The 25895-nt window shown below is 44.3% G+C and overlaps 2 protein-coding genes across 21 annotated transcripts in view; both read left to right on the forward strand.

The window, feature by feature from the left end:
* PIWIL1 (piwi like RNA-mediated gene silencing 1) overlaps nt 1-25895 on the forward strand; it is a 93658-nt gene that overhangs the window by 35242 nt on the left and 32521 nt on the right. The gene's annotated exons all lie outside the window — the stretch shown is intronic.
* On the forward strand, nt 8704-10381 carry LOC741807 (transmembrane emp24 domain-containing protein 2). The gene is made up of 3 exons (XM_054664114.2): nt 8704-8724; nt 8964-9067; nt 9685-10381. Exons 1-3 carry the CDS (start codon nt 8704-8706, stop codon nt 10235-10237), a joined length of 678 nt encoding a protein of 225 aa, XP_054520089.1. The 3' UTR covers nt 10238-10381.

Genomic DNA, 25895 nt, shown 5'->3' on the forward strand with positions numbered 1-25895 from the left:
GTCTTACCTTTGTGGCACACGGTCTCATTCTGGATTTAGCCTCATTAACATATTATGAATGAAAACCATTTTATTTTCCTTTTAGTTCTTAAAGCTAATAACTGTTGTTAACATTGTTCTGGGCAAGTAGCCCAGGTTCCTTAACCTGTTCGATTTCTAAGCATGAGAAGACAAGAAACACAGAACAGTGTGACCTTCAAAAGGAGGCCAGAGACAAACATTTCAATGGTAGAAGTTGCTTAAGGTTGTCCTAGCATTAAGGAATATAAGGAAGTCTAATCATACGACTGGAAAATATTAATTTATTTATGGATTTTGGTGGCTAGTCAGTTAAGTCATGAAAAGCTCATTCTTAGCAGGTCTCAGCTCTGCCTCAAAGTGAAAGTTGAATTTAATGTCTTTAGAACCGTGAAAAATTGGTAAATGTGATAATTGTGGAAAAGTTGCAGGTGTCCAGAGACCCCACTATATCAAGAAAGACTTAGTTGAAAGGGACAGAAAACTGGCTGAAGTTATTTTAAGCCAAAAAAGGGGTATTGCTTGGTTTTGTCATCATCCTAGGTAACACTTCCCAAATTTACTAATCTGTTAGACGCCACCTGGTTGCGTTTGTGATAACACAGACTGGGTTCCAAACCGTACCTAGGAATCGGGACTCTCAGGGGAGAGGCCAGGTGAACAGTCTGTTAAACAAGTCCCAGGTGATTTGCCAGGGACTTTTGGCAAATGCTAGTTGAAAGGGGTCTCCTTAACATCCTCTTGGTTATGCCTCTGCTGTGGTTTTCATCAGACAGACCTGTTGCATGCGGCGACAGAGGCTAGGTTGATGTCTGAGCCACACCGAGTACATGGAGCACTGTCAGGGAATTCACTGCTGCACTCACAAAGAACAAAGCAAAGGCTCTGTGAAATCCCAATTTCTCCTTTCACGTGGGATGTGCGTATCTGAGTGGGATGTCCAAAAGCTTTAGTGTTAAACATACTGACCTCAGGCTCTCCCTTCCCAAAGCTTCGTCTGACCAGTCTACCTGGTGGTTCCTGAAGGAACCCCAGGGATTTGGTGGGTGGTTCCCCAAAAGTGCATGCCTGTAGGAAGTCTGTCCACTCTTTTCTGGGTACATTTTCCTTCAAAATTCAAAAATGTGACACTCATTGAAGCAGTCTATTTAGCAATTTTACACGCATTCCCTAAGTCCTACAGGAGTTTTTTGGAGTAATCTCCTGAACCTGCTGCTTACACACAGTGACGGCTCTGGCTCTCTCCTCAGAGTCAAATAGAAAGTATTTTCAACAGCAGTTTCATTCTGATACTATGATATGAGTCTTCAGATATTTCATACATTTCTAAGTAAAAGCTTAAAGTTTGTGTAATTGGTATTGTCATTCAGATACAAGATTTCAAAAGCTAGGTTTAATTTTCTTTACCTTCATTATTACTACCCAATGATTTTAAAAATCCATTGTGTGCAATAGAGAAACTGTAAAATTTTCAAGAGTAGTCAGGAGGGAGTCCCTGCACTTGGAGTAAGATGACTCTTCTCTCTAGGCCACCATTCAAAGGAGGCTCCATGGCCTCTACACTCTGAGTTAAGCTGCCCTTCAAGCACCCTGTGCTGCCAGAACTCAAGTGGGCACCTAGAACTCTGCACTGCGGAGTCCAGCGCTCTGCCCTCGTCCATCGCAGCCTTCCCACTCCCATGCCTGGGAACCCCACGACCAGTGGCATGCCCCATCCCTGGGCTCTTCCCACAAGCCCAAAGCTCCCGGTGATCCCTCGTATTTCAGGCTCATCTCTGAGGAGCTCTTTGCAGAGTCTCTTTTTTGACACCATCCCCTGCTCCTCAACTTTTCCTGTGTCCTCTGGAGCTCATTCTCAACAGCCTCTTAGGGGCGGTTTCTTTACATCTCCCTTTAACAAACTCGGCTTTCTCCCGGGTCACTCACGGTGCTGCTGTTGTCTCTCCTACACTTCTCGTCTGCCGAGGTCTGGAGGGTGAGGTAGGTGTCCCTCTTGCTCCTCACTGATATTTCCAGACACCCCGACCCCCGCAAAAAAGAAACCACTCGGCTTTGAATCTACTTTGATCAGATCATGTCAGCCGCTCCCCCTCCCTTTGCCACTTTATGCTCCCCGAGCTCCGATTCCTCCTTGCAGATGGTAGCTCCTGGCTTGCTCACATTGTCCTGTGGTGCTTTCGTTCTAATTCTTGGCTAAAACACACCGGTGAAGTCCAGCTTTTTGCCTACTTGCCTGTTCCTTTGCAAATAAACACGGCTGGAGAAAAGCACGCAACCCTGTGTAACTGTTGTATTTCAATTCATGATCACAGGCAGGCATTTAATGCTGTCAATACATGTATGTCTAGCCATTGGCTCCACAGCTCTCTGATGTTTTTCATACCTTGTCTCCTTACACCACCACCACCACCACCTCCATCCTCATTCTCAACTGCTGTCTATTTCGCTAAAAGTCCAGGCAGAGCTTCACAAGCTCCCACCTGAACCGCGTTTGCTCTGCAGCCCGGTGTTGTGGCGGCACAGTCTGTGCACTCAGCCAGAGCACACCCCACCTGCTTGGGCACAAGACATTCATTTTTGGAGAATGTTGTTTTGGAATCTCGTCTCTCCTTGTTTCCCTGCTTTAGTATTTTTCTTTTCCTATTCATTCCCAACAGCTTGCAAAACTGGTGTCATTTTTTTTATGTTAAAAAATAAAAGCCTTTTGGGCCCCATTGACCCTTAACTACTGTTCCATTTCTCTCTTTCCCTCAAAACTCCTGTGTTGTCTGGACTTCCTTCCTCCCCATCCTCTCTTGAATCCAGTGCCAGCTGTTCCATTCCTGGCCATCCTCCAGCCAGACCTGCTGCACGCCTGGCATGGTGTCCCCTCTCTCCTGGAAACATGCTCTGCCTGGCTTCCACGATGCCATGCTCTCTTGGCTCCCCACACCTGACTGTTCCTTCTCAGTCTCTTGCTGGTTCTTGTCCCTAAGGCCTAAATGTGCCTTCAGACTCTGCCAGATCCCCTTTCTTTCTGCTCTTCCTCTGCTGGTGATTTCACCCATGACTCATCTGGGAGATGCTTCCCAGACCACATCTCCAGGCCCAGCTTCCTCCCTGAACTCCACACTCACATCATCAGCTGTCTCCTAGACGTCTCCCTTAGGCTGTCCAACACAATGCTGCTCAGACTTCTTGGTCTCGGAACTGCCTGACACTCTTCAATTACTGAGGACACAGAGATTTTGTTTATGTGAATTATATCTGTTGATAATTACCATATTAAAAAATAAAACATCTAAAAATATGCGTGCCCATATTCCATTGTCAGAATGATACTGTCAGCACATGTCGTGTAGCCTCTGGAAAACACTGTGTATGCTTCAGGGCGCGTTAGAGTGCAAAGGAAAAGTGACCTCTCAGTATCATACAGATAATTTTGATTTCGCAGAACTCCAAAAGAGTCTGAGATTTCCAGGGGCCTCCAGACCGCATTTGACAACCTCTGGTTGAGCTGGTGTCTCAGTATGCTCAAAGTTAAACTGTGATTTCTTGCAGCCCTGTTCCAGCTCCGTAAATCAGGACTTCATCCTTCCAAATGTTCATTCAGGCCAGAAACCTGGGAGCCATCCTGGAGTCATCTCTTACATCACACCTCAGATTCCTCAGTAAAGTTTATCAGCTTCACTTTCAAAATACGAGTACCTGTCCACTAATCCTGTCAGCCTAGCCTTCCTAACCCACGTCTCTGCTCTTGCCTTTGCCCCGACTTTGGTCCATTTTCAGCAAAGTAGTCACAGTGATGAAGTCACACATCCGCTTACAGTCCCACTATGGATCCCCATCTCAGGAACACAGAGTCGTTGCCAGGTTCCCATGTTGTGTCATCCCAGCTGCTCACAGGAGACTCGGTTCTCCTCCTGCCTTAGGGCCTCTGCCTGGTTTCCTCTGCCTGCTGTTCTCAGAGCCCAAGTTCCCGTGTGTTCCTTCAGGTCTGGGCTGAAATGGCACCAGCACAGGGAAGCCCTCCGTGACCACCCCCTGTGAGCGTGCACCCTAGACACCTACCCTTCGCCTCTCCTCCCCAGCTTCACTGGTATCATTAGCTAGTGTAGTGCCCAGCTTACCTTTTCTCTTACTCATCTCCCGCTAGATGCTGAGCCCATGAGGGCCAGGATTCTTGAGTGTTTTGTTCACTTTTGTCTTCCCAGTTTAGATGATCCCCAGTATATAGCAGGTTCTCAGATATTTATTGAACGGATAGTGCCGCCCATAATTCAGAAAAACAGCCCCTAGTATTTCCTGGGCATGTTAAAGTTGAAGGGCTCTGCCCCAACAGTGGTCCTCGATCCTTGGGTGCACATGGCGGTCACCAGAGAGCTTTAGCAACCCCTAATGTCAGTGCGCACGCAGTTCACAGAAGAATCTCAGCTGGAGACCTGGGCGTGGATATGTTAGAAATCTCCCCTGGGATGTAAGTTACACCAGACAGAGAGGTGGGGCCATCCAGACAGGCAAAAAAGCAACCCGGCTTTCGAGAAACCTGGATTCTAAATCTCAGCTTCCGGCTGTATCTGAACACCAGATGCTCTGCTGGCATTGGGTGGTTTTCTTCATGGGTGCCTGGAGGAGTAGGTCCAGTCCATCCTGGCCATGTCCCTACCCATGTGGCATAAATGCAATGCCAGGGTGTGATCTGGAGGCAGGAAAGGAGCCCTTTGGTGTGGCCCTGTGGCCTCAGCTGTGGCAGGGCCTGAGCCACTTTAGCACAAGCGGGCACTTTGCCCTTGGTCTGGGGCCTGGGGGCTGCATCTGGCCTCGTGATTTGCTCGCTTTCACCTTCCATCGGAGGCCAACCCTTCCCATTTGGTCCCAGGCCCTGTGAAGTGGAGAGCGGGAGTAGTATATGTACCTTCTTTCTGGACGGTGCAAGAATCTTTAAACACTTTAATGCTATTCTCCCTGACCCAACTTACATGCCATTGCTTTTGATTTAAATCAACTGTACTGAGGTCTAGTTTATTTACATAAAGTAAATGAATACAGTGTAATGAGTTTGGACAAATGTCTATACCCCTGGATCTACTGCCACCATCAAGCTTTAGAGAATGCCTATACCCTTCCTCCCACAAAGGTTCCTTCTTGCCCCTTTGCAAGCAGTCCTCCCCACCGGGACCAGATGCAGCAGTGACCTGCCTCTGCCAGCTCTGGAATCTCACCTGCAGAACCGTGTAGCATGCACTCTTGTGTCTGGCTTCTTTTGGTCTGCCTGGTGTTTTAAAGCAGAGTCTGTGTATCTGTGTAAGTGGGTTGTTTGCTGGGTGGTATTTGACTGTGTGATGAGTTCACCATTTGTTTATTCATCATCAATCAGTGGGTGTTTTGGATGTTTCCAATCTTTGGCTACTATAGTAGACTACCATGAAAAATACTGTTGAGGATTTTGTGTGGGGATGTATGTTTTCATTTCTCTGGCGGATACATAGATGTGGAATTGCTGGATTTATATGGGAAGCATGTCTGCAACTTCATGAAAAGCTAACAAGCCGTGTTCTAAGTATTTATGCCCTTTTCCCTTTTTCTTTACAATGCGTGAGATTTCATTGCTCCACATCCTCACCAGTATTTGATGATGCCTTTTTAATTTTAGTCATCTTGTGGGTATGTAATCTTACCTTATTTTGGTTATTATTTGCATTTCCCTGGTAAGTAATGTTGCTGAGCATCTTTTTGTTTACATGTTGGCCGTTCTTACATCTTCTTTTATGAAATGTCTGTTCAAATCTCTTGCACATTTTAAAAGTATTTTATTGAGTTGTAAAAGTTGTTTATGTATTCTGGATACAAATCTTTTGTTGTAGACATGCACTGTGAATATTTCCTTCCAGTTTCTGGCTTGCTGTTTTGCTTTCTTAAGTATCATTCAAAGAGAAGATGTTTGTACAACTGGATTTGAAAGTCCAGTGATGGGGGAGAACCAGCTGGTGAGGACTTAACACTTCCTACTCTTGGATGTGCTTCATGCATGGTTGAAAATGTAATTGTCAAAAAAGGCTGCCAAAGTTCTTGACTTGTATTCTGACTTGCAGTGTTTACTAAATAATATTTGGAATGGTATTTGGAAAAAAGTACCTTCCTTAGCTGTTTAATTCGCTGTAGAGTGAGATAGACTTACTTTAATGTAAGTTTGGCAGTTGACTTCATTTGTACCTGGTACTGGTATCTATAAATAATGCCTTTTTTCTTCATTCTTTTAAAATTTATTTGGCACATAGCAGACACTCACACATTTGTCAAATAAAAGAATTGTACAAATTTTTTTCTTATTGAAATTCAAACCACATTGAATAAACCTAAGTGCTTCCTTGACAGTTCCTTCAACTCCCTCATCCCAAGTCCCATCCAAGCATTGACAGTTCCTTCAACTCCCTCATCCCAAGTCCCATCCAAGCATCGACAGTTCCTTCAACTCCCTCATCCCAAGTCCCATCCAAGCATCGACAGTTCCTTCAACTCCCTCATCCCAAGTCCCATCCAAGCATCGACAGTTCCTTCAACTCCCTCATCCCAAGTCCCATCCAAGCATCGACAGTTCCTTCAACTCCCTCATCCCAAGTCCCATCCAAGCATCGACAGTTCCTTCAACTCCCTCATCCCAATTCCCATCCAAGCATCGACAGTTCCTTCAACTCCCTCATCCCAAGTCCCATCCAAGCATTGACAGTTCCTTCAACTCCCTCATCCCAAGTCCCATCCAAGCATTGACAGTTCCTTCAACTCCCTCATCCCAATTCCCATCCAAGCATCGACAGTTCCTTCAACTCCCTCATCCCAAGTCCCATCTAAGCAGTAACCATTGTTTGGTTTGCATATATTCTAGCAACCTCTCCCCCCACCCCCCAACTTTTTTTTACTTTTGTATTTTTACTACTAATTTCAAACTGGAAAAAAAGACCAATGTCATGAACCTGGTTTCATCCTGCCTAGAAGTAAAGAAGGGGAAATTGCTGAGCCTCTGAAACCAAGAAGACCACTAAGGTGTCGGGGTGGAGGGGAAAGGCAAAGAACTCTGTGGAATATCCCTTATCCTTTGAAAAAATTGAGTAGGTTGACTAAGGAGAAACTCTAGATGATTTTACATTTAAGGATGACACCGTATTTGTCTGACTGATTTGAAGGCATGTTGTTAGCTGATTTCTTATGTCACATAGCTTTTTTATACTTGTCCAAATTCCAGTTGCCCTGGGTTGTCTTCCCCAAAAAGAGGAAGATGATTGAAAGTAGTACTCAAGATAAAAGGGCCTTAAGTAACACAGAATCATGTGTTGAGGAACTTCTTTTCTTTCAATTATGTTACTGTTGATTCTGTGCAGGAGAAAGTCTCTCTTGTTGTTGGGGTGTCTGGCACCTTCATTTGCTCATCATTTGATTTTAACAAAGCCAAACAAAGTAGGCCCTAGGTAGAACTAAGAAGCAAGTCCAATGAGTCTTCTTTTTTTTACTAGACTTTATTTTTTAGAGGAGCTTTAGGCTCACAGTTAAATTGAGTAGAAGGTAGAATTCCTATGTGTTCCCCTCACCCACACAGGCCCAGCCTCCCCCATATCAACATATCCCACCCCCCAGAGTGGTTCCCTTGTTACACTTGATGAACCTACAGTGACATCATGATTGCCCCAAGTCCACAGTTCACATGAGGGTTCACTCCTGTATCTACCATCAAGTTTGAGAGATTGCCTGTGCCCTTCCCTTTGTGTATTTTGGATAATAGTCATTTTATGGACAGTCTGTGGATTTGGACAGATGTATAATGTATGTGTCCACCATCATGGGACGACACAGAGTCCTTTCATGGCCCTAACACCTCCCTGTGCTGTGCCTCTTCATTTCTCCCTCCCCTCCAACCCGTCGTAACCACTCATGCTTTCACTGTCTCCATAGTTTTGCATTTTCCAGATGTCATACATTCTGAATCACACGGTATGTAACTTTCTCAGGTTGGCTTCTCTCTCTCAGTAATATGCATTTAAGATTCCTCCATGTCTTTGTGGCTCATTTCTTTTTAGCACTGACTAATATTCCATTATTTGAATGTACCAGTACATGTATCCATTCACTTGCTTGAAGGAGTCATCTTGATTGCTTCCAAGTTTTGGCAAATATGAATAAAACTGCCATAAACATCTCTGTGCGGGTTCTTGTATGGATACATCTTTTCAACTCCTTTGGGTAAATACCAAGCAGTGTGCTTCGTAAGGTAAGAGTATGTTTAGTTTTGTAAGAAACTGCCTGTCTTTTAGAATGGCATACCATTTTGCATTCCCATCACTAACAAATGAGAGTTCCTGTTAATTCACGTCTTTCCCAGCGTTTGCTATTGTCATTGTTGTGGGTTTTGGCCATTCTGATAGGTGTGTAATGGTGTCACATTGTCATTTTACTTTGCAATGCCCTGAGGACATGTGGTGTGGAGCATCTTTTCCTATGCACACTTGCCATCTGTGTGTCTTCTGTGCTAAGGTACCTGTTAAGGTTTTTGGCCCCTTTTTTAATCAGGCTGTTGTCTCATTGTTGAGTTGTAAGAGTTCTTTGCATATTTTAGATAACAGTCCTTTATCAGATAGGTCTTTTGCAAATATATTGAATCCTCTTTTTAAAAAACAGGTTAGGTGGCACTTAGTTATGGGAGCAATTGAAGGTAGAATGGAGGTGTTTGATGTTTGGGTAAAGTTACTGCCTTTGGAGAATTAAAATTTGTTAGCAGGGGCCACGAGGCCCTTCCTGATCTGGATCAACTGATATCTTCAGTGGTCACTTCCCATGTGGACCTTGGGTCCCAACCCTATGAATCCACTTGCAGCTCCTAAGGGGTGTGTTGTGCCCCGGAGTCTTCTAGCTGCCTCCCGGGTCTGGTAGGCCTGGACCTGTGAACCGCTGAGTTCTCCTCATTGCTGCCTCTGCAGGCTAAATACTTCAACAAAAATTCCCTGACCCTCTTCCTGACCACCATGCTGCTTAGGGGCCTGGGCCACCGTGGTCTGAGCCTGTGCCCACGGCAGTTTCTGATGTGAGTGCTCCAGAGCCACGTGCTGGCCAAATGGATTTGTCGTCACTTTAACCCCATTCTCTCCATTTCCAAACTGCCACATTGACAAGCAAAATGATTTTTTGAGTAATGACTTTGTTAGGCTTTTCAGGAATTCTCAGTAAATCATTGATAAAATCAGGTGTCTTCATAATTTCTGTAGTGCTGAGGCTAATGAGCTTCACTGTCTTCCTCTTCTCTCCCCTTTACCTCATTTCCCCCCACCCCAAGGTTTATACTGTTTAATTGTTGTTATATTGGCCAAAACCTGGGTTGAATTTTTGCCTTAAACTCTACATAGTTTCAGTCAAATAATACTACAGAAAGCCCAAGTTAAGTATGCTTTTATTTTTTAAACCAATTTTAGTAGTACAGTGTTTTGGAAAGCTGAAATAGTAAGAAAGTTTACACATGTTTGGTTAGGTTAAATATTTGTTTAAGTGCATTTTAGGAACTTTATTTCTCAAGTTAGTGTAAACAAAATTCTCCTTTCCATGATTACTCAACAAGATAGATTGCAAGCTTTATCAGTTCCAGACTGTGCAGCTTTTATATATCAAGGCTTTACTGTTGTCCAGTGTGAAAAATTCTTAATTGAGACCGGGCTATTTCGTTAGCATCGACGCGCATGCTGAAGAGTGCTTCTTTGAGCGGGTCACCTCGGGCACCAAGATGGGCCTCATCTTCGAGGTGGCAGAGGGCGGCTTCCTGGACATCGACGTGGAGATTACAGGACCAGATAACAAAGGAATTTACAAAGGAGACAGAGAATCCAGTGGGAAATACACATTTGCTGCTCACATGGACGGAACATACAAATTTTGTTTTAGTAACCGGATGTCCACCATGACTCCAAAAATAGTGATGTTCACCATTGATATTGGGGAGGCTCCAAAAGGACAAGATATGGAAACAGAAGCTCACCAGAACAAGCTAGAAGAAATGATCAATGAGCTAGCAGTGGCGATGACAGCTGTAAAGCACGAACAGGAATACATGGAAGTCCGGGAGAGAATACACAGAGCCATCAACGACAACACAAACAGCAGAGTGGTCCTTTGGTCCTTCTTTGAAGCTCTTGTTCTAGTTGCCATGACATTGGGACAGATCTACTACCTGAAGAGATTTTTTGAAGTCCGGAGGGTTGTTTAAAAAGCCTCTTCCTGATGATCCCAACTCAGAATTCACTGTTTACCAAACACCTTGGTCATAATAATGTCATTAGTTTCTCCATTTTTATTTTCTGAACTGTACATTCACAACTTATGTTTCTTTGTGATTAATAGATATTGGGGGGAAAAATGCCTTTTTAGGAAAATTATAGTGAAAATCTGACAGTTGATTGGCATAATTTCTTGTTTGAATGCTGCCTCCATTATATAGGTCCTTCCAGGAACTCAAACACTGTAAGTGAAATATGGGAGTATAGTTTTTATTATTTCTTCTTTTCCTTTTGTTTTCATAATATAATGCAGTTTGTTCAGGAAATCAGCACAAAGCCTGATAGTACTTTACTAAAATGACTGCATTCTTTGGATTCCTTCAGTCTATGGTTCAAGTCACTAAAGATTCATTTTTGTTGAGTCCTTATGAGAAACAGCAGTATGAATCTTGACGGTTTCTGCCCGTCCTAATGGCAGAGCTCTCTGACTTGGGTGTATGCTGCCAGGCTGGGTACTTTCATACTTTGTTTTCTTGTTTTGCTTTAAAACTACGACTCGGCATACATTTTCCCACATACATTTTTACATTGTACCTTAGGACTCAGTCATCTCCACTTAAATTGATGACACAAGCAGCTAATAACCATTTTTGGGTTTCTGCCTAACCCCCTAATTGTCTGTTAAAGCCAGTTCTCTGGGTGTCCCAGTGAGTGGTGGCTTTTTTTCTTCCCACATTGGCACATTCACTTCTCCCACTCTTGGCATGTAAGAAATAAGCATTTATATAATTGGAAAAATCCGGATTTCTGATGCCAAAGGGTTAAAGCTTCTTGGATTTCATTGCATTGATATACAGCCACTATTTTATTTTTGATCAGTGGCCTTTGGGCCACTGTTTAGGGTACTGACCATCAGTGTCAGCATTAGGGTTTTGGTTTTTGTTTGTTTTGGGTCTTTCTTTTTTGGCACATGTGAATCTTGTTTTGTGTAAAATGAAATTACTTTCTCTTGTTCTCTGATGATGGGTTTAAAATTAAAAGAGCATCTGGTTTTGGTATGGGGATGATCCAGGATTATGTTGTGACTGATACATATTAGTTACTTGTACTTTTTTTTTTTTGGATCTTTGCAAGGGCAAAACTACAAGTAACGAGCTTTATATAATTAATTTAAATTTGTTACAGGTTTTCATGTTCAGGATAAACCATACTTCCACCTTGGGTGAGAACACTTGCAAGAGTTTATTAATGAGGTGACTTTCACCTTAGGACAACTGTTGCATGCCAAGTTTTTTTTGTGTGTGAAACACTTCAAAACTGATTTAAAAGATGTAAATTTAAAATTGGTTGTATCTAATATGCCCCAGGTTCGGTAAATAAACAATTCTTTTTAAAAACAGAAAAAAAAAAAAAAAAGAAAAATTCTTAATTGAATTAACCCATAGTAAGTCTTCCAGTTTTTATTGAATTGGAGATGCGTAAATAGATTTGCATTTCTCTCGTACAAATTGCGTTCCACCAGGAGGATATGCCCAGGGTGAGGCTATCTCATGAGGGACAAGTTAATTTGACTAGGGCCTGCAGGCAGTAGCTGGCTTAGAATACAAATTGAGGAGACGTGTTCCCTATGAGAATCGGAGGCAGCTTTACTCCTGAGACAAGGAATCAGGGTCAGTGACTAGGAGTTCCAACAGCAAACCAGAGCCCCCACTTGGATTTCCTAGGGATCGAATAGCTGTATCTTTGTGGTAGAACTTGAAGTGCTATGATCTGCCTACAGGAAAGCCAAGGTAAAATGTCTCTGACTTCCCTCTAATATAATGATGGGGCTTCTTGCAGTCAGGGATCTTCTCCAGATTTCCTAGTGATAGCGCGGCCCAAAGAGTATGTGAGCCTCAGCAGCTCCCCACCTCCCACTCCAGATTGGGGCGCTTTTTAAATGCATGTACCCAAGACAAAAATTACAGAGGCACCAAGTGCTAAATAGACCAGCCCCCTGGCTGGTTCTTAGAAACCTATCGTGTGGTTTTCAAATTTTACGTAATTTTTGTTAAAGCATTTAGCCTGTGGTGAGGCATATTTGCTTTAATATGTGCTTATTACAGAAGTTATGTTTCACTGTAGAAATTTCTGGAAATACAAATGCAAAATAAAACACAAATCTCTGTCATTCTGCAGAAACAGCATTCTTTTGACCCCTTTTGTTTTATTCTATAGATGTATATTTTTGTGTTTACAGAAACTTGATCATACTATTTTATAACTTGCTGTTTCATATAAAATTATCATGAACATCTTTTGTGTCATGGCATGTCTCTCCTTTTAATGAGTGCATAGTCTTCCAAACTACAGATCTTCCATACTCTGTTTAATGTTCCTCCACTGCTAGAAATTTTGGTTGTTCCTGATTTTTATTTTCCCTTTTATAAATGTCTCTTTGGTGAACGTTATTAGACTTACAGTATAATCCAGTTGATACATAAGCGAATGAAGACAGTAACCCTCAAACAGATGTGTGTGTGGCATGTACATTAACTGCTATCCTTTCAGCACTTTGTTTTGTTGAAATGGCCATTTCCATTATGTTCAGGAAAACTCATTTGGGGAAGAATAAGCAATAAATTTGTAATTAATGAAATCTGGTTCAGTTTTTCAGTTTGTCCAGGTTTTAAGAGAAGTTAGGCACTAGCCTAGCTTTAACTGATGTCTGTTCCCAGTGAGTTGAGATCATCAGGATTGCTCTGAATACATGCCAGATAAGGACGCCGAGTACCAGCACATAGGCTTGCCTTACGGGCATGGGTGAATGCTGCTTCAAATGGTACAAAATGATGTTCACCCATAAAGCAACAAGAACATGTTAATGACATACGTTGAATGGCAAAGAAGTCCAAAGTCAGGAGCTTTATTGATTACCGTATGAAGTGGTTCCTGGGATGCCCAGCGTGTTTCCAGAAGAGCTGCTGGGGTGCATCGTGGTTTTATACAAGCTTGGCCGTGAAAGGACAGATACTCAAACTATTGTGTGTTTTCATCTTTTAAAACAAACCTTGGTCATAGGAAACCAACAGAGTCTTGTCCACCTTTGTCCTCTAATGCCTCCCAACATGTTACCTTCCTGAGAGGAGACCCTAAATAGATGACCTTTTTAAAAAATAAAAAGATGACTTTTTTTAAAAATAAAAAATCTGACAGTTGCTCATCTTGAAGTTATTTACTCTTTGTTTTATTATCAATTTCATTTTCCAGTTTTTGTATTTTAAATATTTTGGAGAAGGGAAAGATATTTTAGAGAAAATTCCCCGAAACAATACACACAACATCTCTTTTTCGGTAAAATTGCTGTGCGTTTTCTCTCCCTCTTCCACGCTCACCATAATACACTATTATGATTTTTATACTGCAGGGCTGTTAGTCTTTGCTTTTGATGAACTATTAGTTTTCATTTCCATAGGTAATGAAGTGTGTAGTTAGTTGGCTTGGTGATGAGAAAGAATGTTAATTAATATATTTCTGCCCACTTTACCAGCCTGTCCACAGTGCTGCAGATTTATTTTCAGAAGCTTTCTTAAAGCTTGTAATTGGATGGAATTTAAAGTGTTTTGTGTAATTCAAAATTGTCTTTTAAAGTACTTTCTTCATTGTTGAAACATTACCATGAGCTACTGTTGAAATCGTTATTTCATAACATCCTTACATGGGTTTTTTAGACTTTGCTCCAGTTCATTTGCTGTGCTGCTTTCGTTCATCAAATGCCTGATTTTAGTAACTCTTTAACATAGTTACCTACTTAACTGTGAAACAAAACACCCACTCAAATATATTTTTAACTTAATGTAAGTACTGCTTTAATATATGATGCAGTTTAACCTGTTTTCCTGAAGATGCGTCTATGTGAACGGCTTATAGATGTTTCATTGGCTGCGAAGTTCTCATGTTCCACACCTCAGGGCAGTTGCATGTACATTCAGAGATGATAAGAACTTATTATTTCAGCTTTCCGGATCAGTTTGAGGAGTGTCTTGAGATTTTAAGGCAAAACAGACATGTTTGTTATTTGACACTTGCACTGAAATCTGTGGCTCGGGGCTTTCTGGATACAGTGATGTCCCAAAAATTCAGAAACTGGGTATTAAAGCTGTTGAAAAATGTTACTTCTCCTCCCTTCCCTCCAATTTTAAATTTATGCCTATCAAAAGTCATGCTCTTTTTACCAGGTGACTGAAATGATATTTAAGTTGCAAATCTGGCCTTGAAAACATATCAGTCCTTCACTTGTCTATCTTAATAGATGTCTGTTTTTCAAATGAAACTTTCTGAAGCTCCTTGCTGCATGTTCTTCTGAATCTCCCTGTGCAGGTCTGTCCAAAGACCTAACCCACCGCCATCAGTACCACACATGCTGTGGTTTGGGAATGTTATGGTTTGCTTCAGACTTTGTCTCTGATCCTCTTATTTGGATGCCATGGGAGAAGTTAAGACAGGAATAAGTAGATCGTTTGTTTCTTTTTTCATTTTTACTTTTAGAAAGGCTCAGATGCTCAGAATTGGAGCTGTCATAATCCTTGTTTTACAAGAGTTTATCATTGACCCCTGCATATCTTTTATTTTCCTTATTAATAAGGAAATGATAATAAGGAAATAATTACCCTTAATAATAAGCCCCCTTGAGCACATCTCCCAATCCTGGAACTAAACCATGGCAATAGCCACCGTTCACCCATGCACACCACCCCCTTCCTGTCTCCATTCACCCATGCACACCACCCCCTTCCTGTCTCCATTCACCCATGCACACCACCCCCTTCCTGTCTCCATTCACCCGTGCACACCACCCCTTCCTGTCTGCATTCACCCGTGCACACCACCCCCTTCCTGTCTGCATTCACCCGTGCACACCACCCCCTTCCTGTCTGCATTCACCCGTGCACACCACCCCCTTCATGTCTCCATTCACCCGTGCACACCACCCCCTTCCTGTCTCCATTCACCCGTGCACACCACCCCCTTCCTGTCTCCATTCACCCGTGCACACCACCCCCTTCCTGTCTGCATTCACCCGTGCACACCACCCCTTCCTGTCTCCATTCACCCGTGCACACCACCCCTTCCTGTCTGCATTCACCCATGCACACCACCCCTTCCTGTCTCCATTCACCCGTGCACACCACCCCTTCCTGTCTCCATTCACCCGTGCACACTACCCCCTTCCTGTCTCCATTCACCCATGCACACCACCCCTTCCTGTCTCCATTCATCCATACACACCATCCCCTTCCTGTCTGCATTCACCCATGCACACCACCCCTTCCTGTCTCCATTCACCCATGCACACCACCCCTTCATGTCTCCATTCACCCATGCACACCACCCCCTTCCTCTCTCCATTCACCCGTGCACACCACCCCTTCCTGTCTTCATTCACCCAGGCACACCACCCCCTTCCTGTCTCCTGACCTCTCTGCTGCCAAAGTGGATGCTGTTGAAATTATCATTCCCTTGCCTGTTGAAAAAGTTTTAGCAAATGTACATGGGTCAGTATTAATTACTATTTATTTTTAGTTGGTTTTGAACTTAATAAAATTTACAGCATATCCTTGTCCAAATTTGCCAGTTTTTCTTTTATAGACAGACTTTTCTGTGTTTTAAAAATTTTGCTCTAACCCAAAGTCAGAAATATGTTCATCTGTATTTTCCTAGAAGTTTAAAACTTTAAATCTCTAGAGTAGAGCGAGTTGATTTTTGCATGGTCTAAAATAAGGGAACAATTTCCCTTTTCTCCATATGGAATGCATAGTCGTTTTCCACCTCCATGTCCCTTTCCTGAAGAGTGTCTTCTTTTCGTTTTGGTTTTTCTTTTTGAGTCTCGCTCTGTCACCCAGGCTGAACTGCAATGGCACAATCATAGTTTGCTGCAGCCTCAAACTCCTGGGCTCAGGTGATCCTCCTGCCTCAGCCTCCCGAGTAGCTGGGACTCCAGGCATGCACCACCTTGCCTGGCTTCTTTTTTTCCACTGATCTTCCATTTAAACCTCACTCACACATCACAGCCCCATAAATGTGAAGGGCCATTTGTCATTGATCAGTTAGTTGATCTATCCCAGTATCAGCATCCCATTGTTTTAATTACTATACTTACCTACATCCTGATGTCTGGTAGGACACTTTCCTTTATGATTCCAAATGGATTTTAGAATATATTTGTAATATTCATGAAAAGTTTAAGATTTTATTAAATTGCATAGAATCAATAGGAATATGTAGGGAGAGTAAACAATCTTTACGATTTTAGGTTTTACCATCCTCCAAATGGCTTATTATCCCATTTACTTGAGTTTTAAAATGTCTTTCATCATAAAGTTTCATAATTTTCTGTGTACTGATATTGTACATTTTTGTTTGATATATTCCTAAGTGCTTTTAGAGTTGCCATTGTAAATGTTTTAAGGATTATATTTTCTAATTTTTACAAGTATATGTAATTGAGCTTTTTAATATTGATCTTACATCTAGCTGCTTTAATACACTTTTATTTCTAATGATTTGCCTGTAGTATTTTGTGTTTTCTATGTAGGCAGTTGTATCCTCTGCAAACAATGATAATTCTGTTTTCTTCTTTCCAATCTTTATGCTTTCACTTTATTAAATTTTCTCCATTTAAGATTACATCCATTATAGGATTTTTATAAACACCTTTTACCAGGTTAACAATTTATTCATAGCTTTCTAAGAGCTTTCAAAGGCATTTCTGTTGAGTTTTTTTAGTTTTTCTATATCTATTGAGATGATAATATGGTTTTTATCTTTTATTCTGTTAACATAGTTCATGTTAGTTTAAGATTTTCTCAGATTCAATCATTCTTGCATTCCTGAGATAAACTAACTTGGTGCTTTTTTTTAAATATGCCATTGGCTTTTGTTTGCTAACATTTTGTTTAGAGTGTTTACACTTATATTCTTGATGAAATGGGCTTACAATTTTTTCATTTCCTTACTATCTTTGGTTTTGTATCCAGGTATACACTTCTCTTAAAATGTCTCGAAGGGTGTTGTCTTTTTATTTTTTGGAAGGGTTTATATAAGATTGGGGTGATCTGAGTATTTGGTAGGATTCTTTTTGTTAAACTATCTAGGCCTGAAGTTTTTCTTATGGAAAAAAATTTAACTATTACTTTGGTTTCATTTGTACTTATCATTTTTTTAAGCTTTCAATTTTTTATTAATCAGTGTCATTATTTTACACTTTTTCCAGGCATTTGTCTATTTTTTTCTGGGTTTTCTAATTTATTAATAGAGAGTTGATAATACTTCATCTTTATAAAATCGGCTGTATGATTATGTTCTTTTTAATTTAAAAGTATTATTAACATCTTCTGTTTGTTGTGATCAGCCTTTCCAGCTGTATTTCCTTTAGTCTAGTTCAAAGTTAGTTCACATCAACTTCATATTGTTGTTTTCTGTGTCACTGGCTTCTACTCTTTATCTCTTTTCTTCAGTTATCTTTTCTTCCTATCTAACATCTTAAGTTCATTAGTGTGTCTTTTCTCGTATAAAGTTATAAATTTCCCTTGAAGCATTGCTTTCCCTGCATCCTGCAAGCTTGTCGTGCTTTCATTGTAATCCAGCTCTCTCTCTATATAGCTGATACACGAGTTCTTTAGAAGTGTATTTTATAAAATTTCTAAGTTAGTGCCATTTGATAATTTAACTTCCACTTAGTAGCCAGGGTTAATTTACCATGTTGTTGGAAACCAGAGCTCCTAACATGAACCCCAGGTTTTTAAAAAATAGTAACCAAGCTTAGTTGTGATTTTGTGGTGTATTGTTCAATCTAATCAGCACTGTGATTAGTATTTTAGTTTTGTAACAAGTTTTTTTCTGTTACTCAGCTTCGTACTCTTAGTACTGCAGATAGAATAGGTATTTTAATCTTTTCTGATGTCTTCATTTCCAGGTTTTGGAATGTAATACATTTGAAAATAGTACTGTGAGACAGTGGTCCACTGTCTTGTGTTTCTACCTGTCTGGTGAGAAGCAGTATTGACTACCTTTGTCCAGATGATGTTTGTGAGGTTGTTTGTACGGCAGACTGCCCCAGAAGGTAGAGATGGTGTCTCCCTTCAGAGCAGAGGGCAGGCATGCTTACAGGCCAGCGTCATAAAAATAATATCTTGCTTCAGGGCAAAAGTCAGACAAGGTTACTGCCCATTATAAAGGACTCCGGGGTCCCTCAGCCCAGGTTTCCTCTGCTCCAATTCAGCCACCTGTGTGTGTGTGGCATCACTGGTCCCGTTCACTTTGCTCCTTTGGAATTAGAGCTTGGGCAATGGGTACCAGTTATACTCTTTTTGCTTCTGACCACATCTTCTGTCTCTGACTCAAGGATCTCATGTCTTGTTTCCTACCCCTTACTCTGAAGTCATTTGTCATAGACCTTGTTTGGTTTGTTCCCTCTCTTTCTGCTCCTCTTCCCCTCCCTCCCTTTCTCCCTTTCTTTTTGTTTTCTTTCTCTCCTCTCAAACAGGTGAGGGCTGTATGCGGCCCACCCATCACTGGGCTAGACGGTGGGCTGGCTTGGCCTGGTCGTTGTCTCTCACCTGCTGGGCAGCTTCTTCTCCAGGACCGGTGCCTGCACAACTTATCTGGTCCCTGTCTCACTGCTTTGAAGCCTCCTGCCTTCCCCACATAGTTCTCTGTGCACTGGCACATACGGAAAATCACAGTCCCAGCAGGTGCTGTCCCCGGGGCCCTCGCCCTCTTTCCCCTCTTCTGTCGTGTGGACCGCACTCCAGGGCTGTGTCCCTAGAATGGCTGTGTGCGTCTCACTGTTCTCTCCCTGCTTCCTACTAAGTTCCTCAGGAGTTGCTGATTTGGATGAGGGACAACCAGCAGCACATGGGCCTGAGGAAGAGGAAGGGCTGCTGAGCCCCGGCTTCTCGCCAAGGTGAGACCGCCTGCCTTCTCACCGTCTCCGCTTCGGGAACAAGGTCTTCAGGAACACCGCAGGTGAGACAGCGCTGGAAATTCTCACCGGGGCCGTGCGCTCTCTCCTTTTCCCTCACAATGTGTGGAGATTATGCCCCAAATCTGACGCAAGTCCAGCCGTCTCTACAAGGATTTTATTGGAAAATTAGAGGCAGCTGTTTTGGTGACTGCGCATCAAATGCTATCAGAAGGCAGCATTGTTGTTTAACCCTTCCCTCCCCCATCCCTTTTCCTCCTACTCTATCCCCAGAGAAGTCTTTTAAGAAGGGACTAGAAAAAAGCTTTATTATTTTCGATTTGTATGGTTACTTACATGTATCTTCTTCTTCTGGTAACTAAATGGAATAGGGATTGTGAAGTGCGGAATGGTCACGGGGCTGGAGGCAAAGACCCCAGCAGAATGGTAGGGAGGCTGGAGGCAGACACCAGCTGTGCTAGATGAGGCCAAGCCAGCAGAGAGGGTCTGAGTGTCAGAGAAAATGGAGAAGGGCCAGAGAGGGGTGACGATGCAGACGGGCCACCTGCGACACCCATGGGGCATGCGTAAGGGGTCCTTGAACCTTAACAGAGATGCTGCTCCTGATAAGGGCCTGTGACCACGAGAGCCTTTCCCCCTAGTCACCGTCCTCACATGCGTGCGTCAGTGACCTGGTGAATATTCAATGTGATGACCCGGTCACCGTCATCACGTGTGTGCGTCAGTTACCTGGTGAATATTCAATGTGATGACCCAGTCACCGTCCTCACGTGGGTGCGTCAGTTACCTGGTGAATATTGAGTGTTGTGATGACCCGGTCACCGTCATCACGTGGGTGCGTCAGTTACCTGGTGAATATTGAGTGTTGTGATGACCTGGTCACCGTCATCACGTGGGTGCGTCAGTTACCTGGTGAATATTGAGTGTTGTGATGACCCGGTCACCGTCCTCATGTGGGTGCGTCAGTTACCTGGTGAATATTGAGTGTTGTGATGACCCAGTCACCATCCTCACGTGGGTGCGTCAGTTACCTGGTGAATATTGAGTGTTGTGATGACCCGGTCACCGTCATCACGTGGGTGCGTCAGTTACCTGGTGAATATTGAGTGTTGTGATGACCCAGTCACCATCCTCACGTGGGTGCGTCAGTTACCTGGTGAATATTGAGTGTTGTGATGACCCAGTCACCATCCTCACGTGGGTGCGTCAGTTACCTGGTGAATATTGAGTGTTGTGATGACCCGGTCACCGTCATCACGTGGGTGCGTCAGTTACCTGGTGAATATTGAGTGTTGTGATGACCTGGTCACCGTCATCACGTGTGTGCGTCAGTTACCTGGTGAATATTGAGTGTTGTGATGACCCAGTCACCATCCTCACGTGGGTGCGTCAGTTACCTGGTGAATATTGAGTGTTGTGATGACCCGGTCACCGTCATCATGTGTGTGCGTCAGTTACCTGGTGAATATTGAGTGTTGTGATGACCCAGTCACCATCCTCACGTGGGTGCGTCAGTTACCTGGTGAATATTGAGTGTTGTGATGACCCGGTCACCGTCATCATGTGTGTGCGTCAGTTACCTGGTGAATATTGAGTGTTGTGATGACCCAGTCACCATCCTCACGTGGGTGCGTCAGTTACCTGGTGAATATTGAGTGTTGTGATGACCCGGTCACCGTCATCACGTGGGTGCGTCAGTTACCTGGTGAATATTGAGTGTTGTGATGACCTGGTCACCGTCATCACGTGGGTGCGTCAGTTACCTGGTGAATATTGAGTGTTGTGATGACCCGGTCACCGTCCTCATGTGGGTGCGTCAGTTACCTGGTGAATATTGAGTGTTGTGATGACCCGGTCACCGTCATCATGTGTGTGCGTCAGTTACCTGGTGAATATTGAGTGTTGTGATGACCCAGTCACCATCCTCACGTGGGTGCGTCAGTTACCTGGTGAATATTGAGTGTTGTGATGACCCGGTCACCGTCATCATGTGTGTGCGTCAGTTACCTGGTGAATATTGAGTGTTGTGATGACCCAGTCACCATCCTCACGTGGGTGCGTCAGTTACCTGGTGAATATTGAGTGTTGTGATGACCCGGTCACCGTCATCACGTGGGTGCGTCAGTTACCTGGTGAATATTGAGTGTTGTGATGACCTGGTCACCGTCATCACGTGGGTGCGTCAGTTACCTGGTGAATATTGAGTGTTGTGATGACCCGGTCACCGTCCTCATGTGGGTGCGTCAGTTACCTGGTGAATATTGAGTGTTGTGATGACCCAGTCACCATCCTCACGTGGGTGCGTCAGTTACCTGGTGAATATTGAGTGTTGTGATGACCCGGTCACCGTCATCACGTGGGTGCGTCAGTTACCTGGTGAATATTGAGTGTTGTGATGACCCGGTCACCGTCATCACGTGGGTGCGTCAGTTACCTGGTGAATATTGAGTGTTGTGATGACCCGGTCACCGTCCTCACGTGGGTGCGTCAGTTACCTGGTGAATATTGAGTGTTGTGATGACCCGGTCACCGTCATCACGTGTCCGTCAGTCACCTGGTGAATATTGAGTGTTGTGATGACCCGGTCACCGTCATCACGTGGGTGCGTCAGTTACCTCGTGAATATTCAATGTGATGACCCGGTCACCGTCATCACGTGGGTGCGTCAGTTACCTGGTGAATATTGAATGTTGTGATGACCGGTCACCGTCATCACGTGTCCGTCAGTTACCTGGTGAATATTGACTGTTGTGATGACCCAGTCACCGTCCTCACGTGGGTGCGTCAGTTACCTGGTGAATATTGAGTGTTGTGATGACCCGGTCACCGTCATCACGTGGGTGCGTCAGTTACCTGGTGAATATTGAGTGTTGTGATGACCCTGTCACCATCCTCACGTGGGTGCGTCAGTTACCTGGTGAATATTGAGTGTTGTGATGACCCGGTCACCGTCATCACGTGGGTGCGTCAGTTACCTGGTGAATATTGAGTGTTGTGATGACCCGGTCACCGTCATCACGTGTCCGTCAGTTACCTGGTGAATATTGAGTGTTGTGATGACCCGGTCACCGTCATCACGTGTCCGTCAGTTACCTGGTGAATATTGAGTGTTGTGATGACCCGGTCACCGTCATCACGTGGGTGCGTCAGTTACCTGGTGAATATTGAATGTTGTGATGACCCAGTCACCGTCATCACGTGTCCGTCAGTTACCTGGTGAATATTGAGTGTTGTGATGACCCGGTCACCGTCATCACGTGGGTGCGTCAGTTACCTGGTGAATATTGAGTGTTGTGATGACCCAGTCACCGTCATCACGTGTCCGTCAGTTACCTGGTGAATATTGAGTGTTGTGATGACCCGGTCACCGTCCTCACGTGGGTGCGTCAGTTACCTGGTGAATATTGAGTGTTGTGATGACCCGGTCACCGTCATCACGTGTCCGTCAGTTACCTGGTGAATATTGAGTGTTGTGATGACCCGGTCACCGTCCTCATGTGGGTGCGTCAGTCACCTGGTGAATATTGAGTGTTGTGATGACCCGGTCACCGTCATCACGTGGGTGCGTCAGTCACCTGGTGAATATTGAGTGTTGTGATGACCCGGTCACCGTCATCACGTGGGTGCGTCAGTCACCTGGTGAATATTGAGTGTTGTGATGACCCGGTCACCGTCATCACGTGGGTGCGTCAGTCACCTGGTGAATATTGAGTGTTGTGATGACCCGGTCACCGTCATCACGTGTCCGTCAGTTACCTGGTGAATATTGAGTGTTGTGATGACCCGGTCACCGTCATCACGTGGGTGCGTCAGTTACCTGGTGAATATTGAGTGTTGTGATGACCCGGTCACCGTCATCACGTGGGTGCGTCAGTTACCTGGTGAATATTGAGTGTTGTGATGACCCGGTCACCGTCATCACGTGGGTGCGTCAGTTACCTGGTGAATATTGAGTGTTGTGATGACCCGGTCACCGTCATCACGTGGGTGCGTCAGTTACCTGGTGAATATTGAGTGTTGTGATGACCCGGTCACCGTCATCACGTGGGTGCGTCAGTTACCTGGTGAATATTGAGTGTTGTGATGACCCGGTCACCGTCATCACGTGGGTGCGTCAGTTACCTGGTGAATATTGAGTGTTGTGATGACCCGGTCACCGTCATCACGTGTCCGTCAGTTACCTGGTGAATATTGAGTGTTGTGATGACCCGGTCACCGTCATCACGTGGGTGCGTCAGTTACCTGGTGAATATTGAGTGTTGTGATGACCCGGTCACCGTCATCACGTGGGTGCGTCAGTTACCTGGTGAATATTGAGTGTTGTGATGACCCGGTCACCGTCATCACGTGGGTGCGTCAGTCACCTGGTGAATATTGAGTGTTGTGATGACCCGGTCACCGTCATCACGTGTCCGTCAGTTACCTGGTGAATATTGAGTGTTGTGATGACCCGGTCACCGTCATCACGTGTCCGTCAGTTACCTGGTGAATATTGAGTGTTGTGATGACCCGGTCACCGTCATCACGTGGGTGCGTCAGTTACCTGGTGAATATTGAATGTTGTGATGACCCAGTCACCGTCATCACGTGTCCGTCAGTTACCTGGTGAATATTGAGTGTTGTGATGACCCGGTCACCGTCATCACGTGGGTGCGTCAGTTACCTGGTGAATATTGAGTGTTGTGATGACCCAGTCACCGTCATCACGTGTCCGTCAGTTACCTGGTGAATATTGAGTGTTGTCATGACCCGGTCACCGTCATCACGTGGGTGCGTCAGTTACCTGGTGAATATTGAGTGTTGTGATGACCCAGTCACCGTCATCACGTGTCCGTCAGTTACCTGGTAAATATTGAGTGTTGTTATGACCCGGTCACCGTCCTCATGTGGGTGCGTCAGTTACCTGGTGAATATTGAGTGTTGTGATGACCCGGTCACCGTCATCACGTGGGTGCGTCAGTTACCTGGTGAATATTGAGTGTTGTGATGACCCGGTCACCGTCCTCACGTGGGTGCGTCAGTTACCTGGTGAATATTGAGTGTTGTGATGACCCGGTCACCGTCATCACGTGGGTGCGTCAGTTACCTGGTGAATATTGAGTGTTGTGATGACCCGGTCACCGTCATCACGTGGGTGCGTCAGTTACCTGGTGAATATTGAGTGTTGTGATGACCCGGTCACCGTCATCACGTGGGTGCGTCAGTCACCTGGTGAATATTGAGTGTTGTGATGACCCGGTCACCGTCATCACGTGTCCGTCAGTTACCTGGTGAATATTGAGTGTTGTGATGACCCAGTCACCGTCATCACGTGGGTGCGTCAGTTACCTGGTGAATATTGAGTGTTGTCATGACCCGGTCACCGTCATCACGTGGGTGCGTCAGTTACCTGGTGAATATTGAATGTTGTGATGACCCAGTCACCGTCATCACGTGTCCGTCAGTTACCTGGTGAATATTGAGTGTTGTGATGACCTGGTCACCGTCATCACGTGGGTGCGTCAGTTACCTGGTGAATATTGAGTGTTGTGATGACCCAGTCACCGTCATCACGTGTCCGTCAGTTACCTGGTGAATATTGAGTGTTGTCATGACCCGGTCACCGTCATCACGTGGGTGCGTCAGTTACCTGGTGAATATTGAGTGTTGTGATGACCCGGTCACCGTCATCACGTGGGTGCGTCAGTTACCTGGTGAATATTGAGTGTTGTGATGACCCAGTCACCGTCATCACGTGTCCGTCAGTTACCTGGTAAATATTGAGTGTTGTTATGACCCGGTCACCGTCCTCATGTGGGTGCGTCAGTTACCTGGTGAATATTGAGTGTTGTGATGACCCGGTCACCGTCATCACGTGGGTGCGTCAGTTACCTGGTGAATATTGAGTGTTGTGATGACCCGGTCACCGTCCTCACGTGGGTGCGTCAGTTACCTGGTGAATATTGAGTGTTGTGATGACCCGGTCACCGTCATCACGTGGGTGCGTCAGTTACCTGGTGAATATTGAGTGTTGTGATGACCCGGTCACCGTCCTCACGTGGGTGCGTCAGTTACCTGGTGAATATTGAATGTTGTGATGACCCGGTCACCGTCCTCACGTGGGTGCGTCAGTTACCTGGTGAATATTGAGTGTTGTGATGACCCGGTCACCGTCCTCACGTGGGTGCGTCAGTTACCTGGTGAATATTCAATGTGATGACCTAGTCACCGTCATCACGTGTCCGTCAGTTACCTGGTGAATATTGAGTGTTGTGATGACCTGGTCACCGTCATCACGTGGGTGCGTCAGTTACCTGGTGAATATTGAATGTTGTGATGACCTGGTCACCGTCATCACGTGTCCGTCAGTTACCTGGTGAATATTGAGTGTTGTGATGACCCGGTCACCGTCCTCACGTGGGTGCGTCAGTTACCTGGTGAATATTGAGTGTTGTGATGACCCGGTCACCGTCATCACGTGTGTGCGTCAGTTACCTCGTGAATATTGAATCCTGTGATGAATAGGTATGATTTCACTTGACCGGTATTGGATTTTTTTGTGAATTTACCACTTTTCACTATTATAATAATGTGATACATTTCTTAGTTCTTAAATCCTTGCCTAGATATCTCTTTTCAGTTGGATTCCTAGAAATGAGATTCAGTTAAAGGACATAAACACACACGTTCAAGGCTTTAGAAAGTCA

This window comes from Pan troglodytes, chromosome 10 (assembly GCF_028858775.2).
Source record: "Pan troglodytes isolate AG18354 chromosome 10, NHGRI_mPanTro3-v2.0_pri, whole genome shotgun sequence".
Lineage (NCBI taxonomy): Eukaryota > Metazoa > Chordata > Mammalia > Primates > Hominidae > Pan > Pan troglodytes.